This window comes from Aphidius gifuensis, linkage group LG6, assembly GCF_014905175.1.
Source record: "Aphidius gifuensis isolate YNYX2018 linkage group LG6, ASM1490517v1, whole genome shotgun sequence".
Lineage (NCBI taxonomy): Eukaryota > Metazoa > Arthropoda > Insecta > Hymenoptera > Braconidae > Aphidius > Aphidius gifuensis.
Genome location: NC_057793.1, coordinates 1,036,353 through 1,063,451, shown reverse-complemented (window position 1 = coordinate 1,063,451; position 27,099 = coordinate 1,036,353). Strand labels below are relative to the sequence as shown.

Genomic DNA, 27,099 nt, shown 5'->3' with positions numbered 1-27,099 from the left:
TGAATAATTAAAATTATAAAAATAAAAATTTTTTCTTTTTTTTTTTTTTGTTTCACAGTATTTTTAATTTGTTTAAATTATGAATAATAATTTTGTTAGATATTCAAGCTATTTTACAATTTACTAAATCATTAGATTGAAAAAAAAATTAAAAATAAATAATGTTATTACAAAAAATACTTGAAACAATTGTTGAAAAGAAAAAAAATAAATGAAATTTATACTCTATGAATTTGAAAATTAATTTAAAATTTAAAATTTTATCTAATTAAAAAACAAAGTATTATTTTCGAAAATCATCTATTTACAAAGTATAGTATAAAAAATTTGAATTAAATTAATTAATTTCAAGGTCTTTCTTAATTACAATACAATACCTATTATTTTTTTCGATGGAGGTAAAAATTTCATTCAGTCTGTTTCGGTAGTTCAAAGTGGTCGTCACGGATAATTTTTTAAATTTTCATTACTTACTATCAAAAAACAAATTCTCCAACAGATTCACAATAGAATTATTATAATTTTTCAATTTTATTTCTAACGATTCACTATTAAATCTATAAAATTTACGAAAAATAAAAACTTCAAATTCAATAATGATCTAATTATGATTTTTTCATGTGCACATTTTTTTGTTATCTCATATTGTTTATGTGATTTTATAGTACCTGTATAACAAAAGATAAAAAAATAAATAAAACTAAGTGTTTTTGAGAAAAAAAAAAATTAAATTGACATAAAAAAATGGCAAAAATAATACGAATGTTTGTTGAAACTTATCATTTTTTAAATGAAGATGCTGCTGGTGAGTTTTAAATTAAAATAAAACATGAAAATTAATAATTTAAATGACTTGAAATGATTTTTTTTAGATCCAAGAACGAAAGACTGGCTGTTTATTGCAACACCATGGCCTATATTTGGAATAATTGTTACGTACTTATATTTTGTATTTACAATTGGTCCAAGATTAATGGCAAAACGTCCACCATTTAAACTTGAAAGAGTTATGCAAATTTATAATGTTGTACAAATTGTTTTAAGTGGTTATTTATTTTATAGAGCATTAACACTTGCATGGTGGAACAATTATAGTTATGTTTGTGAACCAGTTGATTATTCCGATGATCCAATCGCAATTCAGGTAATAAAAATAACAAAAAAAATTTAATAATTGATAGATTAATAATTATTATAAATTTTTATAATATTTATATTATTTATTAAAATATATAAACAAATATAAATAATAGCAACAATGTGTAATCGAAATATTTCGATTCGAAAAATTACTGAAAAAAAAAAAATTACAGCACGAAATTTATTGATAAAAAAATATAATTTAATTTTTTTTTTTAAATAATAGACTGGTTTTAATGTTAGGCAGAGAGAATTGACTAATTTAGTTAGATAATTAAAAATATAACAATAATAATTGAAGTTGAGAAAAAAAAAAATTTAATTCACGAAAATTTTCGATTTATTTCGATTTATTTTTTTATTAATTTAAATATTTATAATGTAATTTTGTTTTAATTGTTTTTTTTTTCTTCAATTTTTGTTAATTAGATTGCAAGAACAGTATGGATGTATTTTATTGTAAAAATAATTGATTTATTAGATACAATATTTTTTGTTTTACGTAAAAAAGATAATCAAATATCTTTTCTTCATGTTTATCATCATGCTGGTATGATTTTTGCAACTTGGTGTGGTGTTAAATATTTACCTGGTGGACATGTGACATTCATAGGTAATCATCTAAATTAATAAGCTTATAAATTAATTAATAAAATACTAAAACTATTATTTTTTATTTGTTCTTTTAGGTTTACTGAATTCATTGGTGCATGTGGTCATGTATTCTCATTATTTGGCAACGTCATTTAAAATCAACAGACCATGGTGGAAAAAATACATAACACAAATGCAATTATTACAATTTTTTTTAATTCTCATACATGCATCATTGTTGCTATTTGTTGAGGATTGTGGTTTTCCTGTATGGACACTTGCAATACTTTTACCACAAAATTTATTTATGGTTGTTTTGTTTGGCGAATTTTACTACAATACATATGTTAAAAAATCAAAAAAAAATATTACAACAAACCTCGATAATAATCAAATCAATAAAGATAAATAAATTATTAATTTATTATGAATTTTAATTTGTTTTTTTCATTTATTAACCTTGATATATATATTATTTTTTTTCAATTTTATTTTTTGATTTTTCTTGACAATTTAATTTTTTATATGATTGATTATTATTTTTTTTTTTTCGAATAATAAATTCCCATGACAAATGTTAAAATTCAAAGGTTACATTCTAAATATGAAATTTAAATTTTAGTATTGAATTTTTAAAGAATTTATGTTTTTTTCTATTTTTTTTTTTTAAATTTTATTTCTAAGAAAATAAATTATCATAATGAACTTGGTGAATTATAAATTTGACATTGACAATATTTTAAAATTTCTTTTTTTTCTTTTTAATAATCTTTATATCGACAGAATTTTGTTGATAAATTAAGCTTGAAAATAGATGGCGTAGCTGGAGTTTTGAATCATTTAATTTTGATTTTTATAAAATTGATAATCAACAGGTTAATTAACAAAAAGCAAATATTTTTAACAAACTTAATTTCAAAATGATATATTAAATTAAAATAAATTCATTTGTATTATTTAAAAAAATCGTCAGCCTTCAATTTTTTAGTGAAAAAAAGAGTTTTAAAAATTATCTTTTTACCTTGAAGTTTTTTTACCTCTGAACTAATCCTTGTCAAGGTTGACACGTGCATCAAATTAATAATTAAATGACAGTTACATCTTCATTATTAAAAATGCAGAAATAAATATAAAATCATTATTTAAAAAAAAAAAACATAATTATAATAAAATAATAATTGATGAAAAAAACAAAATAATTGAGAAAAAAAAAAATTCAAACTAAGCTTTCTAAACAATTCAATTTGTTTATTTTTTCAAGCTTATTTTTTTATAATTAAATAATCAATTATTCACTATTTCATTATATAAATAAAAAAATTTTTTTATTATTTTATTTTAGTATTATTAATTAATTTAGTTTATTGTATTTTTTTTTTTTTCTATAAAAATTATTCAAAGTGTTTATTGTATTTAGAAAATTAGAAAAATAAAATATCTTTATAAATAATGAAATTAAAAATTAAAAATAAATAACTAAATAAATATAATGAAAATAAATTTCAAAATTTCAGCAATAAAAGTTAACTATTAAATTCAAAGGTTAAATATATTTGTTAATTTTTTAAAAATTGTTAGAATACGTTCTACTTATTAAATGATAAAATCTTTGTGTCCCAGATTTTTAGGAATCTCCAAATACACATGTTGATATTTTTTATTTTAATTTTGGTGATGGAACAAGTATCAGGATCCACTTTACTGGGTCGAGAGCATCGAGATGCCGTTAGGTATTTGAGGTCCAACATACCCAAAGGCCGATCAGAGTTTCGATTTCGGTCAATCGCCAACGAAACCTGTTCATTCTTCTCATCATGACCTATATTTATTATTTATTTATATTATAATGTTACAAATTTATAAGCAGGTGTATTCAATATAATAAAATTAATATTCTATTTTTTTTTTTTATTTTCTTTTTTTTTTATCATACATTAATGCAACTAATCAAAATAATAACTTAAAATTTCTTGTATTTCAAATGTCATTGTATTTTTTAACACGACGATTGCGTACTCAATGAGCAATCATATTTGCTGATGAATTAATTTTTAAAAAAATATTAATAACGTCATTGGAATATTGGCTATATAGAACAATTAAAATTCATCATGGATTTTTTTTTTTCTTGATAATTTTAATAATCGTAAATATTTATACTAAAAATTATAATAATGGAAATAATAATGTGGTTTTTTATTAATTTTAAATAACAATAATTATTAAATTATATAATGACAAGTGTCAATAATTAATTGACATATTATCAATAATATTATTTACATTTTTTCAAGTTTATTTATCAATTAAATATATTTTTTAGTTTATTATTTAAACTTAAAAATATCATAGAAATTTATTTATTTTTTAAAATCACATTTCCGGCTATGAAAAATAGCCAAGACTTTATTCCTGGCAAATAAAACATTGACGCAATTTGATTAGCTAACACAAATATTTCACGTTGCATTTTAAAGACAAAAAAAAAAAAAAAAAAATTCCATATTCATTAAAAATACTAAATTCATTAGAGCTATAAAAAATAATAATTTATAGAAAAAAAAAAAACAAGATAAGACAAGATAAAATTATTATTTATAATAAGCCAAAAAAATGAAATTTAATAATTAATACAATAACAAGATCAAAGTCTAAATAAAAACAAAAAAAAAATATGACAATTGTGAAATTTAAATCAATCTATAACATTGAAATGCTGAATATTATTTTTCTATTTGTATAAATTTACACTATGATAATATTTTATCTAAATATTCATTTTAAAAAATTTTTGTTTTATTGTTATTCAAGTGATTTAAATAATATTAATGAAAAGTGATAAACAAATTTTAACCTGATATAATAATTTTGACTTAATAAATGCGTGTGTAGAAAATAAAAACGAAGAAGGAACATGCTCAGAAGGAATAAAAGTGGGGTAACATCCAATAGTATCAGTCTGTCGTTCATGGAAGTTACAACGTTTTAAGTTTTTGAATTCGTGTACTGTTCCTCATTCGGGACACTTACCCTAACAGTAAGGCGGTCAACACCGCTAAGAATTAACAGCTAAATTATCATTATAATATTTTTTAAAAATTTGTAAGTAGTCAATTAAAAAAAAAAGAAAAAAAAAACGCTATCAGTTACATAAAAAAATAGATAATTTTTTGCTATTTATTTACTTTTTTTTTTCACATTTAAATTGACACTGTTTTGTATTTTTTATATTTATTATTTCACAGTTTTTTGTGCTAAGGATTATATTTATTAACATGGCTAATTTAGTGAAACTCGTTGTCAGTAATTACAATGACATACTGGAATTTACAAAAGGTAAAAACATTTTTTTTTTTTCAATTTATACTATTTTTTGTTATGTTTAAAATGTAATATTTATTACTATTTTTGTATCTACGTTTATTTTTCAACACTTATGTTTAAATGCATAATGTAGTATGTTAATATTTGAATAAATAAACTTTGTTTAGTTATTATCTAATTTTGAATAATTGCATGAATATTTAAATGACCAAAAAATTATTGCTGTTTTTTTTTTTTTGTGTCAAGGAAATGTAATTAATTTTTTTAGTAAAATATTTTTATTTTTTTTTTTTATTATAAGCATATACAGTGTGAAATATGATATACTATTTGAAAAAAAAAAAAAACTGCAATTTCGTTAAATATTTTAACTTTTAAAAATAATATTTAATTTTATATTTTTTTTTAATTTGAAATAGATCCACAAGTTGATTCATGGTTTCTTATGGGTTCACCATTTCCAGTTCTTGTAATTCTCAGTTTATATTTATTGTTTGTCCTCAAAATTGGACCAAAAATGATGGAAAAAAAACCACCATTTACACTCACAAAAACACTCATTTTATATAATGCATTTCAAGTTGTATTTAGTGTCTGGCTGTGTTCATTGGTGAATATAATTAATTCATAAAAACCTCAATACAATTTACAAGTTAAAAATAAATATTTTTCATATTTTTTCCAGGCACTTGATCATGATGCGTTAAAATATATTTTATCAAATAATTGTTCGAATAAATCTCGTCTCGATGCATCTCTACAAACAATGGTATAAATTTTACAAATAAAAAAAATATTAACTTAAATCAAATTTCCAATAATATAAATATTTTTTTAAAATTCATTTAGCTATCAACAGGAGCATGGTGGTATTTCTTTGCCAAAGTCATTGAACTACTAGATACAGTAAGATTTGCAAATTAATTTTCCATATTAACAGTTCGATTATTAAATAATTATTCGTGTTTTTTTTTCTTTTCTTTAGATATTTTTTGTACTCAGAAAAAAACAAAATCAAGTTACATTTCTTCATGTTTATCATCACTCAATAACTTGTTTGTTTTCATGGTGTTATCTTAAATTTATGCCAGGTCAACAAGGACTTGTTATTGGATTTTTAAATTCATCAGTTCATATTGTAATGTACACATATTATTTAATTGCTGCACTTGGACCACAATATAGAAAATATTTATGGTGGAAAAAATACATGACATGGATGCAATTGGTGATTAATTAATCCAATTAAAATTTGTAAATATATTTATATTTGATATTTTTTTTTAGATACAATTTGGAATGATGTTGACGTATTTGATGACAATTCTTGCTATGGACTGTGCAATGTCAAAGGGTCTTACATATTTTTTCGTAACTAATGTCATCATATTCATCTACCTGTTCAGTGATTTTTATCGCAAGGCATACAGAAAAAAAGAAGCCTGAATGTTGTCATTTGATATTCAACAGTGTGACTCGTGTGAATGAATTTATATATTTTAAAAAATATATATATTATTATTTTTATTTATTATTTTTTTTTTTCTTCAAGTGTATATTCATGATAATAATGTTCAACAACAAATATACCTTGACAAGCTGTGACGACAATTTATATCGTATTCTGATAATACATACATTTATCATCGCTATTTAATTGCCAAGAAAATTAACTGTTAATTGTCGGAAAAATAGAAAAATAAAAAAATTTAAAATAATACAATACACAAATAATTAACGAATAAATATGAAAATAAAAAAATTATTTTTTATTTTTTTTTTTTTCATACGTACACAGTGGTTAAGCATATATAAAGAAAAAAAATAAATAATAATGAAATTGTTATTCAACGTATAGAACTATTTTAAAAAAATTTATTTATTATTTTTTTTTTTTTTTTTTACAACAATTTTGGGTGTAGCTTGAGAAAAAAAAAAAAAAAAAAAAAAAAAAATTTAGATATATTTAGAGCATTTATTTTCTAATCAAAATATAAAAATTATACAAATTATATATTGCTCATACGTGTTGTTTAATTTGATAATTAAACAAATGAAAAAAAAAAAAATTATATTTATTATTAAAATTGTTTAAATACTTGGTTATTTTTAAATAACAAAACCAAATTATTTTTATCTTGTTTTATTTTGTATATAATTAGTAATATTGTACAAAAAAAAATCATAATAGTGTAATTGAATATCGTGCTCAAAATAATTACAATTATTTTTTTTTTTTTTTTTTATTATACACGTTGATAAAATAAAATTATGTATATTAAAAATTAATAATAACAAATCTATAAATTATTATATAAATTGATTTTTTTTTTTTTTCATCAAATTGGTGTTTTGTTAGTGTTTATTTAGTGTTTTTTTTTTAGATAGATAATTGTTTTATTTTTTTTCGTAATCCAAATGTAATTTTCATTATTTTTTTTTGACTCGAGTTGTGTATTTTTATATATTGAATGAAATTAATAGTTAAAATTAATTGTTTATGTATTAAAGCCATGTTCTTTGGGCTTTTTACATACTAAATGTACAGTGCAATTATTTTTAAAAAATTGTTACAAAGCAGTCAAATGAATTGAAAAATAAAATTATAAAAAGAAATTGAATCATTTTATTATTGAAAGCTATTTTTTTTTTTTTTGTCTTATGAGAATTTATAATTAAATAAAATTTATCAATGAGCAAATTATTAAATAATAATATATCTACAAGAAAAAAAAATTTTTTCCTTTTCATTTAAAAATAGTACAATTTATTATTAAAAATCTATTATTTATTTCATATAAATATTGAAAATAGCTTTTTTTAAAATATCGTAGATTTGAGCAAATTTTATTACGTGAAGCTTTTTTTTTTATGTAAAAATTAAAATTAATCATTTAAAAAATTGGCACAGGTTTTTTTTCAAGCCCTGAAATATTGTAAAAAAATTTATTTTGTTATTGTAAAATCACCAATTGATTCGGTATTTACCAGAAATAAAAAATTGTAAAATATATTAATTTTTATTTATTTATAAATTTAATTTAGTTTTTTTTTTTTTTTTCAATATTTTTAATATTAATTATAATTAATTACGCTTGTTTATTTTTATCATTTTGATAATTATTTGTCAATTTTTTCGTGCCATTTTCCGTGATATTTTCAACACTGTTATCTATTTTAATTTGCTTTTTATTACTATCATTAGCGACGTATGATCTTTTATAAAAATCAGAAAATAAAAAGTAAAAAAACATGACATTTGGAAGAATTAATATGAGTGACCATCTTGGATATTCACAATCGTAAATAAGAAGTTGAAAGCTGTGAATAGATACAAGACAAAATTGTACCTAGAAAAAAAAAAAAAAAATTAAACATAAAAATGCTATTTATAAACGAAAATATAATTTTTCAAAATTATAATTACCATTTGAAGTGTAGTTATATATTTTTTCCACCAAAGATATTTTTGATACTGTGGTAAAGCAGCAGCAAGTAAATAATAAGTGTACATAACAATATGAACAAAGCTGTTGATTACACCTGAAAAAAACCAACAATAAATAAATAATACAAAAAACAACAACAACAACAATTAATAATCAACAAAATCATAAAAACCAATCATCATTTTTTCTATCAATCTTTGTTTCTTTTTTTTTTTGTTGTAATTATTTCTACTAATAACAAAACAATAAAAAAAATATTTAAAAATGCATAAATCATACCAATAAAGGTACCATGTCCACCAGGATAATATTTTGTAGCACCCCAAGATATCAACGGCATAACAGTATGATGATACATATGAAGAAATGTAACTTGTTTTTCTTTTTTTCGTAAAACAAAAAAAACAGTATCAAGTAATTCCGATATTTTAGCCAAAAAATATATATACACACATCTTGCAATCTAGAAAAATAAATTATTATTATTTTTATAAATTATTAATAATTATTAGGTATTTACCCTTAGTGCTTCTGGGCTGTTTGATTGATCAACTGGTTCACATTTCCAGCTGTATTTTCTCAGCCATGCTGCATCCAGGCCCTCCCAAAATAACCAGATACTCAATAAGACTTGAATAAAATTATAAATAATAAGTGTGTTATTGAGTTTGTATGGTTTACGATGCTCCATATGTCTTGGACCCCATGATAGTACGAAATACAAATATCCAAACATAATACTAGCACCTGGTACTGGTGATGACATTAGAAACCACTCTTTCGTTCTTGGATCTTTAATTAATAATTAAATGAAAATTGAAATTTATTAAATTTATTTATTTATTGTTTAATTTTTTAATTGTTTACCAGCTACATCATGAAATACATGCTGCCAAAATGCAACAATTGAATTATTGTAAATATTCGACATCTCGCTTGCTGCAATACCACTGCTGGTATTCATCGGAGAATAAACTGTAAATATAAAAAAACAAAATTATAATTTATTATTAAAATCTATTGATATTTAAATTTTAAATAATAATTTATTCACATTCTTATTTTATTTTCATTCATTCAATTTAAAAATAAATAATAATCAAATTTTTTATTTACGTCAGTCAATAAACTACGTGGAATTTTTTTTCTTTCTTTTTTTTTTTTTCGATTTTCAGTGTCATTAGACGTCAGTCGTTTCGAAGAATAGAAAATTAATTTTTTTTTTTTATGATAATATGTACGTGTATTTGTGTAACAAAGTCATAATTAAATTTGAAAAATAAATGTCAAGCAAAGTAACATGATAATGTGATTTAAAAAAAAATTTTTTTTTAAGCTCTCGTAATTTCGATTAGATTGATAAAAATAATAGTGATTAAAAAATTATGTAAATATATGGTCAAAATGACAGAGAGATAAATGTTTTACAAAGAAATAAATTGAATCGAAATAAATTTAAATCAATTATTAAATGATGTAGAATTTCGAAAAAAAAAAATAAAACAAATTTATTTCGATTTTCGAAATTTCGATAAATTGGTAATTTGTTATTTTGAAATATTTATGATGTTAGATGTTGCATTTAAAATGCAATTATTGGTAATATATAGACACAGTCACTGGTCACACAAATATAATAGAAAAAAAAATTTTAAAAACATCAATCAAGTGGATATGATGATGACGAAAATGCCATTGAGTTATTTTTCTTGGCGTTTCATTTCTCATGATCAATGGTATATATAAATTAATTTTTTTTTATATTATTTTCTTCTTTTTTTTTCTTTATGTATTTACACATAAATGTCTACATAAATGTATATTTGCTAAGTATATATTTTATGAACGAAACAAAACTGAAATCTGTCTAGAATAAAGGTTCGAATTTTTTTTTGTAATTTTTTTTTCTTGATGAATTGCAACATGTATTTATTCTGAACGTCGTATTTTTTTGTAAAATTATAAAGCCGTAAAAATGATAAAATAAAATGATGAAAAATAAATAAATTAATTGTATTTAAAAAATTTAATTAAAAAACAAAAAAAAAGAATTAAAAAATAATTTTTTTTTTTTTTTTGCATTGCGTTGTTATTGTATCAAAGTCGTTTATTTTTTACGTATAATTTTACAGTTTATTGACATTAATTACTCCGTAAATCTTGTGTATTTAAATTAAATTTATTTAACATTTCATTGAGAGGTCAAAATAAAATGAACAATGTATTGACGTACGAAAATATAAAAAAGAATTTCATTATGCAAAATTAATTGGTCAACAAGACCTGTACTTACCAGTCAACAAGTGCAACAAAAAAATTTATTGATAAATTTATATATAATCGAAAGGTAAATGTAAAAAACAAATGATAATAAAAAAAAAAGTTTCAATAGTTTTGTAAAAGTGGGGTCACAATAACAGCAAGATAATTATAAAAAAAAAAAAAAGATACAAAAATTTGAAAACAATTGTGGGTTTTTGCCAATGAGATTTGTTTATTTTTAAAAATAAGTGGGGTTGTTATTAATTGGGTACCTTTGAGTTGTGATACAACTATCCAAGTTCAAAAAAAAAAAAAAAAAAACAATAATAATTATCAGAGTGTGATTAGAAACAGTAGAAAACAATAAACAAAAAAATTAAAAATGTATAAAAATTAATAAAAATAGTTATATAAGTTTTTTTTTTTTTAAATGATGATGATGATATTGATGTTGATTTTGATATTTACGATGATGATGATGATGATGATGGTGATAATGTTGATGACTCCCTTGATCATCATCGTGACAATAAACAATAAAAACCAAGGTCAACAATTTTAGTTACCAAATTACACAACACAATCACTACAATTTATTAAAAAAAAATTTAAAAAAATTACAAAGTTGGCTAGATCAATGTAACACAGTGTTATATTTACACCACGCTACGCTTTCTTCTGTACATTTCTCTCTACAATATATATAATCAAAAAATAATTACAAAGAAAATTAGAAAAAGAAAAAATAAATCAATCAATAAATAATCTAATAAAAAATTCCTGCATCTTTCTAAACCTCATGTAAAATTAAATAATTAAAAAATTTCACCAAAATAGTTAATAATAAATAGAATAATAATAATAAAATCAAAAAAAAAAAATAATTTAAATAAACAGAGTGAAAATAAATGATTGCAGAATTTAGAACAAAATCCAAGGCTGAGTATTTCAGAATTTGTAAAAATAATTTACATGAAATAAAACTGTGATAATAAAAAAATCATAGACACAAAAAAAACAATAATAATAATATAAATAATAATAGCAATATGTTATAAATAATAATAAAAATATATTTAGATAAAAAATAGATAAAAAAAAATTTTTTAAATAAAATAACTTGATTACTTCCTTGTGCTGGTGGTGGTTCATCTGGATTACGTGATAAATTAGAGATTGAATATGTGAAAATATATAAAGTGGACATGCAAAATAATAAAATAAATAATATCTAATCTATCAACGACGTAATATAGGGAAGCAATGATTCAAAAACAAATGATTACTTTGGTCCATTACTTGCGGAGAAAGAAAAAAAAAAAAAAAAAAAGCATTAGCCATGATTACCATAATAATACAGTGAATGAAATAAAAAAAATGTTTTTTTTTTCTCCTTTTTTAAATGCCCTTTTATCTAACTCAACAATTTTTAAAATATTAATTTTATTATTATTGTAATTGTTATTTTCTTTTCGTCACATAACATATGACCGATAGACATTTTATCTCAAACTTCCGCGATTGAAATTCAACATCGAACTATTATAAACCATCACTTTCTTAGAATATATCTCGTCATAAATCACGTAACATAATATTACATTTAATGTAATGATGAATAATCATGTATGACTTAATATATAATAATATGAAAATTTTATGAAAAATAGAAATAGAAAATATTAAAAAAAAAATCATATTGAGTTTTTATTTTTAGATTATCTAATTAATTAATTGACTTGAAATTTTTATATGTAGTTGATTAATAAATGCGCGTTTTAATGAAAGTTTATAATTAATTTTTTTTTGTCTATGTTGATTTTTTAATATTGAAATATTAATTATAACTAATTGAAAAATTAAAGAAAAAATAAAAAAAATTTTTTTTTTCCTTTTTTTCGGAATATTTTGAAATGTCAAATGATTATAATGCAAATTTTTTTATTTTTTTATTTTTTTTAATTTGATCTGTCATTGCTACGTGATTACGCTTTATATTTACAGTAAACATGAAAACGTTATGCCAACTTCCTTGATGCGTATATAACTACAAACATGGCCTGGATATGACTGGGTAAACGCGTGCCGTTATACTTGATTATAAAAAAATTAAAAATTATTATTTAAATTTTATTGACATCCATACATTGAAAGCAGAATATATTTGATTTTTTAATAATTTTTGAATATTTATCAATAACCTTTAACATCAATTTAAATTCAATAAAAATTTTAAAAAAACTTTCAATTTTTGTAAAAGTCATTCCTCTTAAAGTGGCATTAATAAAATTATTTAAAAATAAAAAAATATCTGCCAATATTGAAAATTATGTGTGAATTGAGATGTCGGGGAAAGTTGATATATTTATTTACATCCGGAAATATTACATATCTACAAAATAAAAAAAAGAAAAAAAAAATTTTAAAAAATCTCAAAAATGCAAATAATTAATTAAGCAATATTAAATACCTAAAAAATTAATTAAAATATCAAAAATAAAAATAGAACAAAATATAAATTTAAACTTGCCAAAATTGTATGTGTCCACAGATCAATTAAAAGTTTGTTAATTAAAATTGATAAAAATTTATAAACAAATATAAAATTTCGACAAAATTTTCAACACTAAAAAATAAAAATTCACTTTTTTCACCGTTCAAAATCAATCACCCGTCGAAATAATTTGCCAAATATGAATGATAATATTAGGATAATTTGAATAATTAAAAAATCGATATATATTTATGAATATTTTGAATGACGAGACCCCTGCACCGACCGGTGTCTCGCCCCGGTGCAAATCGTAAACTGAAAATACTATAGAACAATTTTATTTCTTGGAGTGAATTACAAAATTGCAGGTGGGGATTTTGTCGATTAATATAAGCAAAGTTTATATTTTTTTTATGAAACAAAAATGCAACCAGTGAGAGAGGCTGTCTATTTAATAGTAGGGGAAAATAGTAATATATACATAAAATTTTTTTTTTTAATTTTTAAATGTATTGGTAATATTAAACGCATATAAATTAATATACAGTGTATAACTTGATATTTTAATTTTTTTTCAACTTTTTTCTTATACTGTGAATAAATATTTTTATTTTATTTATATTTTTTTATGTTATTTATATGTGAATTGTGGGGTATGATCGTTGGATCGTTTCACTACTGGTCAACCAAACTTACGTCACACTTGAGAAAGTTGTATAATAATTGACTTACTTTTTAGATCTATAGATTTTTATCTACACACAAAGACACTTGTTTTATCATAATAATAATTTTTTAAATTATTTATTAATACATCTATTTTATTCATCAAATTTTAACAAAATTTTTTTATACTTTTTTTTTGTTTATTAATGAAAATTTATGATAATATATTTATTATTTAAAATGAAAGTACCTTTCACCCAAAAAATTTTTTAAACATTTCATCTTGATTATTAAATTTTATATATTAATGAATTTTAAATTTTTTAATTATTCTAATTTTTAAAAATGAGCTTAAATTAATTTAATATATCAAAAATATAGCTAAAAATTTTTACGATAAAAAAATCTATTTTTCTATTGGAAAATAAATAGCTTTTTTAATGATTAATTTATAGTTTAAAAATAAAAATTTAATTATCATTTAATTTTAATATAAATATACTTTTATAATGACAATATTAAAATTCTCGATTTCACTGAAATTTATTATCCAAAAAACTATAAAATTTTGTCAAAAAAAAAATAAGAAAAAAAGAAAAAAAAATAATTTCATAAGCTGCAATTGTTTAATAGTCTTATTAATTTGTCTAAAGACACATTACTAGATAAATATCTATGATCAAAACAATTTTTAAATGTTGCAATTTAAGATTAGTTAATATAAATATATAAAGTCAGAAGAGAACGTATACACAGAATTTGTTGTTGGATTTAGCAAAAAGAAGAAATCGCGAAGGTTAGGCAGTGTCCAAATGACAGAGTGAGATAAAAAAAATATAAAAAAAAATATAAAAAAAATGTATTTAGCAAGAGGTGCGTATAGCAGGAGCAATAGTAAAATGAAAAAAAAAAAAAAATCATCAAACAGCTCGGTCATCGCCACTACTTGGCACCAAAAAAATTTCACAATAACGATGGCCAATGAATATGACTCTCTTCGAATCAGATAAATGTTGCATATATCAACTCATACATATATTTTTACACTCACAATCACAGAATGGACCAAGTTGCAAACTGAGAAATAACGTCCTTGAGAAAATCAGCGAAATGCATGTTTACAATTTACACGCTAAACGATTATATATATATTTATTATATCCCTTTTTTTTATTTTTTTTTCAACTATTATTTTCGACATCATTTCATTTGAAGTAAATATTGTGACACGGGATTCCAGATCTAGATAAAATTTCTAAAATTATATCTACAACGTAAAAGTGTTTTTAAATTGGGTTTTTTTTTATTTGTTTTTTTCCATGTAATTTGTTAATTTTAATTTTGTTTTTGTTTAGGAAATATATTTTGTTATTGTTTTGTTGAATATTGTTATTGTTATTGTTAATTAATATATTTTTTATTGAAAATATTTATTTATTGTAATGATAAACAGGAAGATTTGTTATGGTATTTATAAACTGAGCCTTGAACTATTTTGCGATCCGGGTTCATTGATAATTATTATTACAACTAATGGATTTTTAATCTACAAAAAAAGCATGTAATAAATAAAATAGTGAAAATTAAAAAAATTTATATTACTTTTTTTGTATAGGGAATAATAAATCTTTATTGCAATGATTTTTCTTTTAATAAATTTTATTTTAGTTGAAAAATTAATGGGAAAAATTGCACGATTTGAATACGAAAATAGGGCTGTTGTTGTTATGCAGAATGCAAATTGTATTTTCATTCAAAATTCCAAACGCAATTTGAGATTTTTATCAACAGAAAAAAATATTAAATAAATAAAACGAGTATTATTATTTGTGGCATGGATTATTGTGGTTTCTTTCTTTCCATCAGATGCTCTGTAGAAATTTTTTTTCTTATTTTTAAATTTCAGGGATAAAATTCCCAAAGTTTTTTCTAAATGGTATAGTGTAAATCAAAAATACAAAATGAAAAAAAATATTAATGATATGCATATACATCGAGCGAAAAAAATTTGAAAAATAAGAAAAAAAAATTCTAAACCGGATTTCGTTGGAGAAAAAATTTTTTTACACAAATTTTTTTAGTCAAGATGAATCAAAGTAAATGTAAAAACCCAAACTTGATAAATAACTTGAATTTTATCTGTGACGTAAGCAAATAATAGCTTTTGAATATAATTAGAAAAAATTATCATGAATTTAAAAAAAATAGCGACACGTGTCTTTCTAGCTCAAAATTAAATTCAAAATTTTACAATAAATTGTCATCGTTAGATTAGTCTTATCATTCCCAAATAAATATCCAATAAAATTTTTCAACGATCATAATTAGTGAGTTTATAAAAACACCTAGTTAAAAATTGAAAAAAAATTATGAAAAATTTTAAACTCTTCATATAATCAGTAATTGTATGTATTTTTTTTATTCGCATATTGAATTTGAAAAAAATCTTATATTCTTCAAAATAAAAATTAAAAAATATGATAAAAAAATTATATTTTCATTTAATTTGGCCTTGAAGTAAGTGGATTTTTTTTTCATTGAAATGATTGCTGTCAATAATCGATATTTAAATACATCAAAAATTTAATAATATATATTTTTTTTAGTAAATGGATAAATTGTTGTTGACATTAAATAAATGTATTTATGAACATACAATTTACAGGTTAAATTTTGGAGGTCAAATTACAAGGTACATACGATCAACCGGTTCAGCATCAACAAATAATGAATGTATTTGGTGGGAAATTCCCTTCTTTATTGAACCTTTCCAATGTGATCCAGCTATAATTATTATTTAAAATAAAAAAACAGGAAAAAAAAAATCCTATAAATCATTTAAAATATATTCACAAATATCTTGAAATGAATTTCAAGTGTTTTAATCTATTATTTTGAAGGTTTGAATAGCCATCATTATTTTAAGGTCACTAAAATCATGTTCCATTTAATAAATCAATTTACTATTGTTCAAAAAACATACACATTTCAAGGGCTTAATTACACAAAAAAAAAATTAATATGACCCTCAAAAATATTATGAAATAAAATCGTTAAATATTATTAAATAAATAAATTGAAAATAAAAATTTTATTTTATTTATAATCTTATAATTATTAAAAAAAAAAATTATGCAATTTATTATAATGAGTATTTAGATAAAATTTCTATCAAGTTTTATACCTTTCGAAAAAAAAAATATTTATTTTATTAATTATTAATGATATATGATGAATAGAATTTTTTTTTTTTTTCTCAAAGATAAATAATTCATTTACAACATTAAAATATAATTTAATTGTTGAAAAATTTTTTTTTTAATATTCATACTGAATTCTTAATATAGTTATCTATGTTGTATAAAAATTTCATAATTATTTATCCAGCAGAAAAAAAGCTATTCAAGTTTGAAAATGACGAAAAAAAAAAAAGCTTGTCTGACATAGCGAAGACTTGATCTACTGAAGTACTGTGCAGTTCGTCGTACACTTGTCTGTTGATGATGAAAAAAATTAAGAAAATTATATTTTACATCTTCTTTAAATGGCGAACAATAAAATGTTATTAATTTTTTTTTACATTTTATTATTGATAATTTTATTTGTTAATACAAGGTTAATGTCAGACGAGAGTGGCTAAAATATATAAATATTTTTTTTTTCCTTTAATGACTTTTGTGAATCCTTGAATTTATTCGTAAAGTTCAAGCCTTGAACTTTCATGTAATATCTTCATTTTGTAATGAAAAAAATAAATATTTAATATATTAAATAAATAAAAAAGAGTTTAAAAAAATAATGCAATAGTTTGTTTTGTTTATACATGTCATTGTAATAATTTTAGTTGTTTTATTTGTCAGTTGATATTGTAATTTTTAAATATTTTTGATTGGTGGTACATATGAGAGGCGCTCTTGCTCTTGATGTGTACCCCCCACTATAAAATATAAGACCCAACTGAGGCCCCACTTTGATAGCCAATACTTAAAGCTACGAGTTCGGTGTGCCTCTGACTACTCTTGCTACAGCAACGGCCAGTGAATTTTCCCCCCTCTTTTGCCTCTTTAACCCCCTTTTTTTTTTTTTTTTCTACCTGTTCAAATGTGGTCCGTAAAATTGTGCCAACGTTTTTGACAACACTAGTTGCACATTGTACGGAAAAGTGTTTTTACAACGAAAAAAAATAAAGCTTAATTTAAAAAACAAAAATGAATAGATAAATCATTGCTTTTAAATTATATTATTACAGTTTTTTTTTTTTTTTTTTTCTTGTATTTTAAATAAATAAAAAAAAGCCACTTTTTTTGTGTTTAAATATATTTTTTTTTGTTAAGTTTAGTCAATTATTGTGTGAGTTTGAGGAAAAAAAAAAAAAAAAAATTTTATAATTTTTTTTATGATATAATTATGAAGTCATTTATTAATGTGTAAGTTTGAGATAAGGTGACGTGGATAACTGGATTTTAGCAACATCATATTGTTTAATTTTGAATTAAAATTTTATATTTTTTTTACCTAATTTTTAGCAGAAAAATAAAACAAGTTTCATGGCAACGGTAAAATAGGATTTAAAGTGATAACGTCAACGTTTGAGTGACAATAAATTGCATAAAAACAACAATTTAAAATCAACAATTAATTTAAAGCAAAACAAGGTAAAATAATTTACAACATATTATGTATTTTTAAATACCTAAATTTAAATTTAACTAATAAAAATTTAAAAATAGAAATAATTTAGTTATTAAAAGAAAAAAAAAAGAAAATGAATTACAAATTATTGGTTAATCAATAATTGACAAGATCACGTTCTAATTTCATAACAAATAATTATTTTTAATCCGCAATTCAATCGCAAAGTCAATTGCACTATTTTTTTTTCATAATTGCCGAATTGGCTTTGATCTTTCATCAGCTAAAATTAAATAAAAGCAAAAATTATATAGTTTATATGATCAAGCTATCATTATAATATTTATTTTCAATCAATAAATTTTTTTAAATTATTTTTTTACCTTTTACCAAAGTAATATTTAAGTGTGTTAATTGCAACAACTCGTGTGACCCTCAACGTTCAATTGGTCTCATGTAAACTCAGTACATTATAAACATTTTTAAACAAAATATTAAACAGTTAATTTTTGTAGCTTTAATTTTTATTTTTTAAATTTACATATCACGAAATGTTTGCTTTGAATAATCCTGACAAGTTAGCACATGTATTACAAGGTCACTTGTACGCAATTATCCAAACTTAGGCTAATTATTTAGAAGAAAATTTGAATTGGAAAATTATTTTTGAATAAAGCAATTTTACAGTGAAACATCAAAGACAATACTTTTTTTTTTTCTATCAAAATTATATTTAGTTTTTTTTTGAATTTTTAAATATTATTTTACTTTTTCTTATTCATCTTTTGAAGAATATACTCATTCAAGTGACCTCATCTATCATCATCCGCTTTCTAATCCAACAAGTTTGATAATTTTTCATACATGTTATTATTGTAAATTGACTTGATTTTATTATTTATATCATTATTTTTAACTGAAATATTATCAATAAATTGGGTTGAATTTAAATATACACATACTTTAATAATAATAAATTAAATAAATCTTAGTGAGAATGTATTTAAAGGTCAAAAATCCTTAATATTTAAATTTAAAAAAATAAAAAAAATTATCTAAAATTTATTTTTATACAAAATTAATTTATAATTTTTTTTTTCTTTTTTATTTATAGTGAGTTTTTATTTATTAAACTTTTTTTTTTTTTTTTTGAATGTAATGATGAGAAAAAAAATTAATTTAAAAAAAAAAAAAATTTATTTAGTCAGATTGGATATCCTACTCGAATAAAAAATTGGGTCATTGTGATTGAGGAAGCTGGATCGTGAAGTCTGTGTCATTATAAATTACCACGAAAAATAAATTGATTTTTAATTATAATAAATTTAAAGAAAAAATTATTTGTATATTTATATCAAATGAAATTAAATGTATTTCATCAGGCAAACTTTTACCTCCAAAGAGTTTAAAATCTTTTCGGAAAATAATACAGCTGGTTTTTTTTTTTTATTTACCTTAAAACTGGCAAACAAGTATTAAATGAGGTCAAAATGAAAGGGAAATGTGCAAATAAATCCAAAAAAAAATATGAAAAAAAAGTACAATAAATAGCTATTGATAGCTATTGATTGAAACGAATGAGAAAAATTTAATGAAAAAAAAAATTAGAACAAAGAAAAAATATGCAAAAAAAAATATTGAATTTAGCGGAAATAATTATGCATGCCAATGATATCGCAGAATTCAAAAAGTGGGTTAACCGTATCATTTTTTTAGAAATAAATCTTTGCTATTTATATTTATCCAGTTGAAGTTTTACTTCACAGAGAGAATCATTAAGTTTCTTCAAAGAAGTACAACTCCATGATTAAATATCTGTTACTTCAATTCCTGTTGCTTTATAAAACTTCAATTCAAACTGTATATTTTTGCGATATGACATTATCATTCCGCACAATTATCATTATCAACATAAAAAAAACAAACCATTAAACACTATTATGATAAAAAATAAAAAAATAATAACAGAATTTCCCGACACACTTGAGCACCTTAAAAACTAAACATACATTTCAATATTTCAATATACAAAGCCGACAATTAAGTTGTTATTGAAAAAAAAAATAGAAAAAAAATAGTAGATAAAAGAAAATTGACATGTTTTAGTCAAGGTTTTGGAAGGCAAACAAGTGTCCAATGGAATTTGAAAGTAAGAAATGTACATAAATTTTTTTTAAAACTATAAAAAAATATAAAAAATTTATTAATTTATATCCAAAAAAAAAAAAAATATGAATTTTTTAAAAATTTAATTTATTCAATATAATATATGTTAAATAAGTAAAAAAAAAAAAAAAATATTGTTAAATTTTTAAGGATAAATTTTAGTTGTTTAAAAATAATATTAATGTTAAATTGCGTGACAGCGTGATATTGATAATTAACGAGGCATTCGTTGTTCTACTTACCCACTAACGGCGAGCTAAATCGTCAGACAGCAACGGCACTATATTTCAGATTATATCCCATGCACCAATACTATTATAATAATAATTTAACATTATTCGATTCAACTATATATATGTACATATACATTAACCGTTTTATTTTACCTCAAAGAAATTGTCGATGTGACCGAGACACTCTTTCGTTATTGGATATCAACACTCAAACTTTCTCTGTATAACAAGTACCGTTTCATCTTTTGAATATCACAGCAACCAATGAATTTTTACATTACTAAAAATTTTTTTTATTTCATCTTATTATTATTATTAATATTTATTTATAATCCATCATTATTTTGATGTTCACTAAATACATATATGTAACAAAATTAAATCGAAAAAAAAAAAAAAAAATTCAACTATTAAAATTTCCACTGTGCGGTGAAAGTTTTTTTTTATTTTTTATAGTTTTTTTTAAAATAAAAATAAATAATGCTATTAAACTGTAACAATAATTGATTCGACATTAATGTCAAGTTTTATTATTTCCTCGAGATAAATGAGCTCATCATTTTGTAATTTTTTTTTTTTCGAATTTCTAATGGAAATAATAAAATTGTAATTTTAAATCAAGTTTATGTAGAAAAAAAAAAAATCATGTCATTGTTATTATAATGAAAAAATAATTGAGATTAAGTTGATGTTTAAAAGTGACATGTTAAAAATGATTGCATGATAATTTTATTGACTAATAGATAATTTTTCATTATGCAATTTAATTATTTATATTTATTTGGATTATAATGATTTATTTGTGCTTTGTTTTTAGACACAATGGCATCAGTTGGTGCTGAGTTAGTTGCTGAAAGACAATCAGAAGCAATAATGGAAATAGAATCAAGTAATAAAACATTTGTTGGAGCTGAGGGTTTAGTTAGAATGGCATTTGAACAATACACTGAAATATTAGAAACAGCATCTGATCCAAGAGTCAGTGATTGGCCACTCATGGATTCACCAGTACCATCAATATTAATTGTTGCATTGTATCTTTATTTTGTAACACAATTTGGACCTAAAATTATGATCAACAAAAAACCATTTAGATTGAGAAATATACTTGTTGCTTACAATGCATTTCAAGTTATATTTTCAATGGGAATGCTTTATGAGGTGATTAACCTTTTCATTATAATTTTATTCTTATTAATCAATTAATTTATTTCAAGATTATATTAAGAGAAAAAAAAATATATATATTTAACATCCACAATTAAATTTGTATTACAATATTGAGTTAAAAAAATTCGTTAAAAAAATTATTAAGTTACTTTGAAAATTATGCGCACTGTGACATTCACAGGTAGTTATTTATTATTTTTATTATATTTCAAGGATGTCGATCTTGTGAATAACAAGGTCAGGCAGTCGAAATTTTTTTTTTTAAATTAACCTGTTGATGTCTACCTTGACCCATTAATTTATATCTTTCGAAATTGAAGATGAAAAAAACCAAAAATTCAACAGTTTACAAAAAAAATTAACAATGAGCTGACAGGAAAATCTTGTTGTCAATGATATATTTAAGATGAAATTTAATAACGACAACATTTTGATTACACAAGGTTGATTTGTTAACAAATATTCCCGACGATGTCTGAAGCATCCTGTTTTCAAACGTTTGTGCAACGAACCGTTCCTTGCCTTTTTTTTAAAAAAATATTTTTTATCTCTTGAGAGTGTCCCATTCTCTCGTAGAATTTCCTTCGATTACTTTCCATAAGTCGAGGCTATTTATTTGAAATATATATATTTGCAATAAAATGCAATCGAGTCCTGAATTTTATGACGAAAACTTATGATCAAAAGAATGCGTGTAATATGATTTAATGTTTTTTTATAATTTTTTTTTTTTCAAATAGAAAAAATGTCTAGTTTAATTATTGATTGAATAAATTACTCTTGACAGTTTGAAATAAAATAATTTATTTTATATAAATTAAAAATTGGTAAACTACTTGATGTTGCCAAACTTTTTTTCTTTTTCTATCTCGAAATTTACGCAGAGGTAATTTTTTTTTACTAATGCAATTTCAATGTTCTACAAGAAAATGTAAATTTTTTTTTTAATTTATAAATTAATTGTTGTATTACACGGTGTATTTAATTGAAATTAAAATATTTTTGCAGCATTTAATGTCCGGTTGGCTGTCAGATTACAGCTACAAGTGTCAACCAGTTGATTATTCACAAAATCCAACAGCAATGAGAATGGCTAATTTATGCTGGTGGTATTTTATCAGTAAATTCACTGAATTTGCCGACACGGTAAGACACTCTTCACAAAAAAACATAAACCAAATTTAAAAATAATATTTTTCGAAAATTCAATTCACAAATTTTCTATTTAAAAATCATTTGAACCTATTTTTTTTTATGACAATGACCTCATACAGGTACATCACATACATCAGAAAAAAAAGCGTTACAAAAGAAAATTTTCGTAATATTTTTTTGGCTTACTTAATGTGTATACGTATTATTTAAATAATTCATAAAAAACGAAAAAATAAAAACAACTTGTTATTCACTTGAATTTCTTATTTTAAAAATTTATTTTTTAGATATTCTTTGTGTTGAGAAAGAAAGACAGTCAGGTGACATTTTTGCATCTGTATCATCACTCATTGACCCCACTGGAAACTTGGATATGCGTTAAATTTATAGCAGGTGGACATGGCACCCTGGGTAATCTCATAAATAATGCTGTTCATGTTGTTATGTATGCTTACTACATGCTCTCAGCAATGGGTCCCGAGTATCAAAAATATCTCTGGTGGAAAAAACATTTAACCACTGTACAATTGGTACGTATTATGTAAAAAAAAATTAAATAAAACTTGTTGATTTTATTTACAACATTATTGCCATAAAAAGAATTGAAAAGACTTTTAATTTTCTTTGAAATATTTTTAATAATAAAAGAAAAAAAAATATTAAAATAAATTAATTTAATTAATTGTTAGCCTAGCTCTAGATAATTGCCGCTTTTTTTTATAAAATATTTTTGTTAATTTTCATTTCGAAATAATTACGTGGCAGGTTCAATGGATGAAATAATTCTGTCTATGAAAGTAAATGTTTACGGTCAATGTGCCAATAATGCACTTGCTCCATATTTAAAAAAAAAATATTAAATAATAATAGTACCACGTGGTGATAAATGTGATGATTTAAAAATAAAATCAAATATTTATTTATTCATTTATCTATTTATCTATCATAAATATAATGGCTTGTAATTTAAATTAAACAGTAGGATTTAAATGATTTAAAAATAGTGTAATAAATTTAATTTGCTGGGAAGGTAAAAACAGAAGGAAAAGTAAAAATTTATCTATTTAATATTGAGCAATTGTGACTGAGTTGTTTGGTTGGACTTACTGAGTATCCAACCACACTCATATTGGTGTTGCAATTATTTGGCATTCCAATAAAACTGTGGGACCAATGTACTTTGTAAAATAATAAATTAATAATTACTATTTTTTATAGTTTTATCTATTGGCTATTTTGTGTTAATTTTTTTTTTTTTCTTCTTTAATTATTGAAAAAAGGATTGACTGTTTTTGAGTAATTCGATGTAATTAGTTGAAAAAATTTGAAGCGAAATTTGAAATATTTTTCGAGAGAAAGATAAAACCTTGAAAATGTTATGATAGAAAATTTTATTAATCAGTCAACCATTACTGACAAAATAATTTATTTAATATTTTTTAAATTTATTTATAAACTATTGATTTATGTCTTTTTTTTTCTTTTCAATTTTTAATTATTTTTTTTTTTTTTGTTTCAGATACAATTCTTTTTGGTATTTGTACACAGTGCACAGGCACTTATTTTTCCATGTGGATATTCAAAATTAGTTGCAACATTATTACTTTTACATTCAACAATATTTTTCATATTATTTTCTGATTTTTATCTTCGTGCATATCGCAAGAGTGCAGCAGCCAAAAAACTCAAGGATCAATAAATCAATTAGTATATTTAAAAAAATATAAAAATCTAATAATTTCATTGAAAAAAGAAGATAAAAAAATATATTTCAGTCAAAAATAAAAAAATTATCTTATTTGTTTTTTAATTATTTAAATAGTTTTAATTTCGAAAAAATAATTGAGCTAAAAATTTGTGGCATTGTTAGAAATTTTTTCACTGATAAATAATAGTTTAAAAATAAATTAAATAATTAAAATTGTTAAAATTATATTTAATAAATAATTTAAAAAATTCAATAGCATTGTTATAAACAAATAAAAAATAAATTTAAAGCTAAATTAACAAAAATAAATTAAAAAATAATTTGAGAAAAGAAAAAAATTTCTTTAAATTATAAATAAACAATAAATCTATAAATAAATAATAAAATTATAAATATTGTATTAATTATAATAATGTATAATTTAAATAAGTTAATATAATTATTCCTTACCTCTTGTAATTACACCTATAATTATCATTTTAAGATTTCATTTGACAAAAAAAAAAAAATATCAAAACTCTGTTTTGTTGTTTAAATTTTGTTGCTCAACAATGAAACTGTTGACACTAGTTAATTAATATAAATCAATTAATATTATAAATATTCTAATTGTTTAAATAATGTGCTAAGAAAAATTGTAAATTGCAACTGCACTTGTATCAAACTGCACACAGCAGTTGATAGTCTAGCACTATCGATTATATCAAAAAAAAAAAAAAAAAAAAATTGTGAAAACGTTCAAGTGGCCCAGTGACACTCAAACCCTCAAAACAATGTAATTAAAAAAGCAAAAAAAAATATAATTTTATACTTAATTGACAAATTAATTGTAATTTAAATTATATAAATAAAATAATTATAAATATTATAAATAAATAATTTTAAACTATTTCGAAATCTCTGATTTAAACCAATTTTTTCTTCTTTTTTTTCTATAACTAACCATGCATTATTAATAATGAAATGAAAATTATTATATCAACAAAATTTAGCACGTTTATAATGGCCTTTAATTAGAATATTTCATAAATATGTACACAAACAAGAAATAATTATTTCTCGTTCACCACAATATCTAATTTTCAACATGATGAATAAATTTTTCTTAGTTTTCTTATTGTTGATATTTTTATTGTTATTAATTATTAATTCTTAGTTTTTTTTTTTCTTTTTCATTTGAAAAAACCTACTTTTTATTTGTGATTATTTATGCAGCAATTGCCTGCTGTTCTTTTTTTCTTTTTTGTCTTTCCAACAATCTACGTTCACGTTCGTATTCTTTCATTCTCAAAACATAACTAAAATAAAATGTTTAATTATTAAATAATACATTGATAATTAAATTAATTTATTTATTAAACTTACTCGTCATAGTAGCATTTATTCCATTCATGTACCTCAGCACCACATTTAACAACAAATGGCCAATTTTCAAATCTGCATTGTTCAAGTTTTAAAAAATGATGAGCACAATAATCACGATCTTCTTTGTCAATACGACAAGCTCGCATCTCTTGTTCAGTTGCAATCATAACTGAAAATCAATGATAAATATAAAAACAACCAAACAATAATATTTATCATCATCAAAATGGCTAAAAAAATTTCATTGCTTATGTCATAAAAACAACAATAATATTTTGATGAAAAATAAAAATACTAAAAATTCCATTGACAATGACATTTGACTTATTTATTTACAAACAAATAAACATATCAATAAATCAATGAAAATATTTATAAATTAATTTAATTAATTATTACAATTATTTTGTCAAAATTAGATATTAAAAAAGAAAAATTGTTTCGAGGTTATGATATGTTTTTTACCTCGCTCTTTTCTGCCATTAGGAAAACCAAGAAGAGGATCAAAAGTTGGCTCAGAATCTCCCATAGGAGTTGTATCTGGATTTTTCCAAATTGAATATGCACTTCCCATTGTTGTACAATTATTTAAACAATAAATATATTTAATTGTTGGAAGCAACTGTGCTCCAACACTGGCTCCAACAGTCACTCAAACACGGTGACACCTATTGGTCGAAAAATCATTACATAATACAATAATTTTTCTACAAATAAACAATCTTCTCTTTTTTTTAACAA

At 21.6% G+C, this 27,099-nt stretch overlaps 4 protein-coding genes across 7 annotated transcripts; 2 read left to right on the top strand and 2 right to left on the bottom strand.

The window, feature by feature from the left end:
- The first annotated feature begins 417 nt into the window (after nt 1–417).
- On the top strand, nt 418–6,782 carry LOC122859643. The gene is made up of 10 exons (XM_044163325.1): nt 418–805; nt 873–1,144; nt 1,570–1,753; nt 1,830–2,131; nt 4,980–5,070; nt 5,478–5,668; nt 5,744–5,827; nt 5,908–5,964; nt 6,044–6,286; nt 6,346–6,782. Exons 1-10 carry the CDS (start codon nt 745–747, stop codon nt 6,502–6,504), a joined length of 1,644 nt encoding a protein of 547 aa, XP_044019260.1. The 5' UTR covers nt 418–744; the 3' UTR covers nt 6,505–6,782.
- Nucleotides 6,621–20,989, bottom strand: LOC122858712 (elongation of very long chain fatty acids protein AAEL008004-like). 2 transcript variants are annotated; one of them, XM_044161813.1, is made up of 6 exons: nt 20,970–20,989; nt 9,375–9,482; nt 9,028–9,299; nt 8,787–8,970; nt 8,486–8,601; nt 6,621–8,408 (listed from the first exon to the last, which is right to left on the bottom strand). In XM_044161813.1, exons 2-6 carry the CDS (start codon nt 9,469–9,471, stop codon nt 8,148–8,150), a joined length of 930 nt encoding a protein of 309 aa, XP_044017748.1. In that variant the 5' UTR covers nt 9,472–9,482; nt 20,970–20,989; the 3' UTR covers nt 6,621–8,147. The 2 variants fall into 2 exon arrangements, with proteins under 2 accessions (XP_044017748.1, XP_044017749.1); XM_044161814.1 differs by lacking the exon at nt 20,970–20,989 and adding an exon at nt 13,300–13,586.
- LOC122858714 (elongation of very long chain fatty acids protein 7) lies at nt 17,949–26,291 on the top strand. 3 transcript variants are annotated; one of them, XM_044161818.1, is made up of 6 exons: nt 17,949–18,356; nt 18,459–18,584; nt 21,778–22,121; nt 23,139–23,276; nt 23,573–23,815; nt 24,805–26,291. In XM_044161818.1, the coding sequence occupies exons 3-6, from the start codon at nt 21,783–21,785 to the stop codon at nt 24,982–24,984; spliced, it is 900 nt and encodes a 299-aa protein (XP_044017753.1). In that variant the 5' UTR covers nt 17,949–18,356; nt 18,459–18,584; nt 21,778–21,782; the 3' UTR covers nt 24,985–26,291. The 3 variants fall into 3 exon arrangements, with proteins under 3 accessions (XP_044017753.1, XP_044017751.1, XP_044017754.1); XM_044161816.1 differs by having other exon boundaries at nt 18,456–18,584; XM_044161819.1 differs by having other exon boundaries at nt 17,993–18,372.
- LOC122858731 (NADH dehydrogenase [ubiquinone] 1 beta subcomplex subunit 7) lies at nt 26,194–27,045 on the bottom strand. Its single transcript, XM_044161838.1, has 3 exons — nt 26,824–27,045; nt 26,359–26,527; nt 26,194–26,291 (listed from the first exon to the last, which is right to left on the bottom strand). The coding sequence occupies exons 1-3, from the start codon at nt 26,930–26,932 to the stop codon at nt 26,201–26,203; spliced, it is 369 nt and encodes a 122-aa protein (XP_044017773.1). The 5' UTR covers nt 26,933–27,045; the 3' UTR covers nt 26,194–26,200.
- Nucleotides 27,046–27,099: the final 54 nt, after the last annotated feature.

Coding starts and splice junctions, on each gene's coding strand:
- LOC122858731 (XM_044161838.1), bottom strand. CDS start 26,932: ATGGGAAGTGCATATTCAATTTGGAAAAATCCAGATACAACTCCTATG. Junction 26,528..26,823: donor TAATGGCAGAAAAGAGCGAG/GTAAAAAACATA, acceptor ATTGATTTTCAG/TTATGATTGCAACTGAACAA. Junction 26,292..26,358: donor AATAAATGCTACTATGACGA/GTAAGTTTAATA, acceptor ATTTTATTTTAG/TTATGTTTTGAGAATGAAAG.
- LOC122858712 (XM_044161813.1), bottom strand. CDS start 9,471: ATGAATACCAGCAGTGGTATTGCAGCAAGCGAGATGTCGAATATTTAC. Junction 9,300..9,374: donor TGTATTTCATGATGTAGCTG/GTAAACAATTAA, acceptor TATTAATTAAAG/ATCCAAGAACGAAAGAGTGG. Junction 8,971..9,027: donor ACAGCCCAGAAGCACTAAGG/GTAAATACCTAA, acceptor TTATTTTTCTAG/ATTGCAAGATGTGTGTATAT.
- LOC122859643 (XM_044163325.1), top strand. CDS start 745: ATGGCAAAAATAATACGAATGTTTGTTGAAACTTATCATTTTTTAAAT. Junction 806..872: donor TTTAAATGAAGATGCTGCTG/GTGAGTTTTAAA, acceptor GATTTTTTTTAG/ATCCAAGAACGAAAGACTGG. Junction 1,754..1,829: donor TGGACATGTGACATTCATAG/GTAATCATCTAA, acceptor TTGTTCTTTTAG/GTTTACTGAATTCATTGGTG.
- LOC122858714 (XM_044161818.1), top strand. CDS start 21,783: ATGGCATCAGTTGGTGCTGAGTTAGTTGCTGAAAGACAATCAGAAGCA. Junction 22,122..23,138: donor CAATGGGAATGCTTTATGAG/GTGATTAACCTT, acceptor ATATTTTTGCAG/CATTTAATGTCCGGTTGGCT. Junction 23,277..23,572: donor TCACTGAATTTGCCGACACG/GTAAGACACTCT, acceptor TTTATTTTTTAG/ATATTCTTTGTGTTGAGAAA.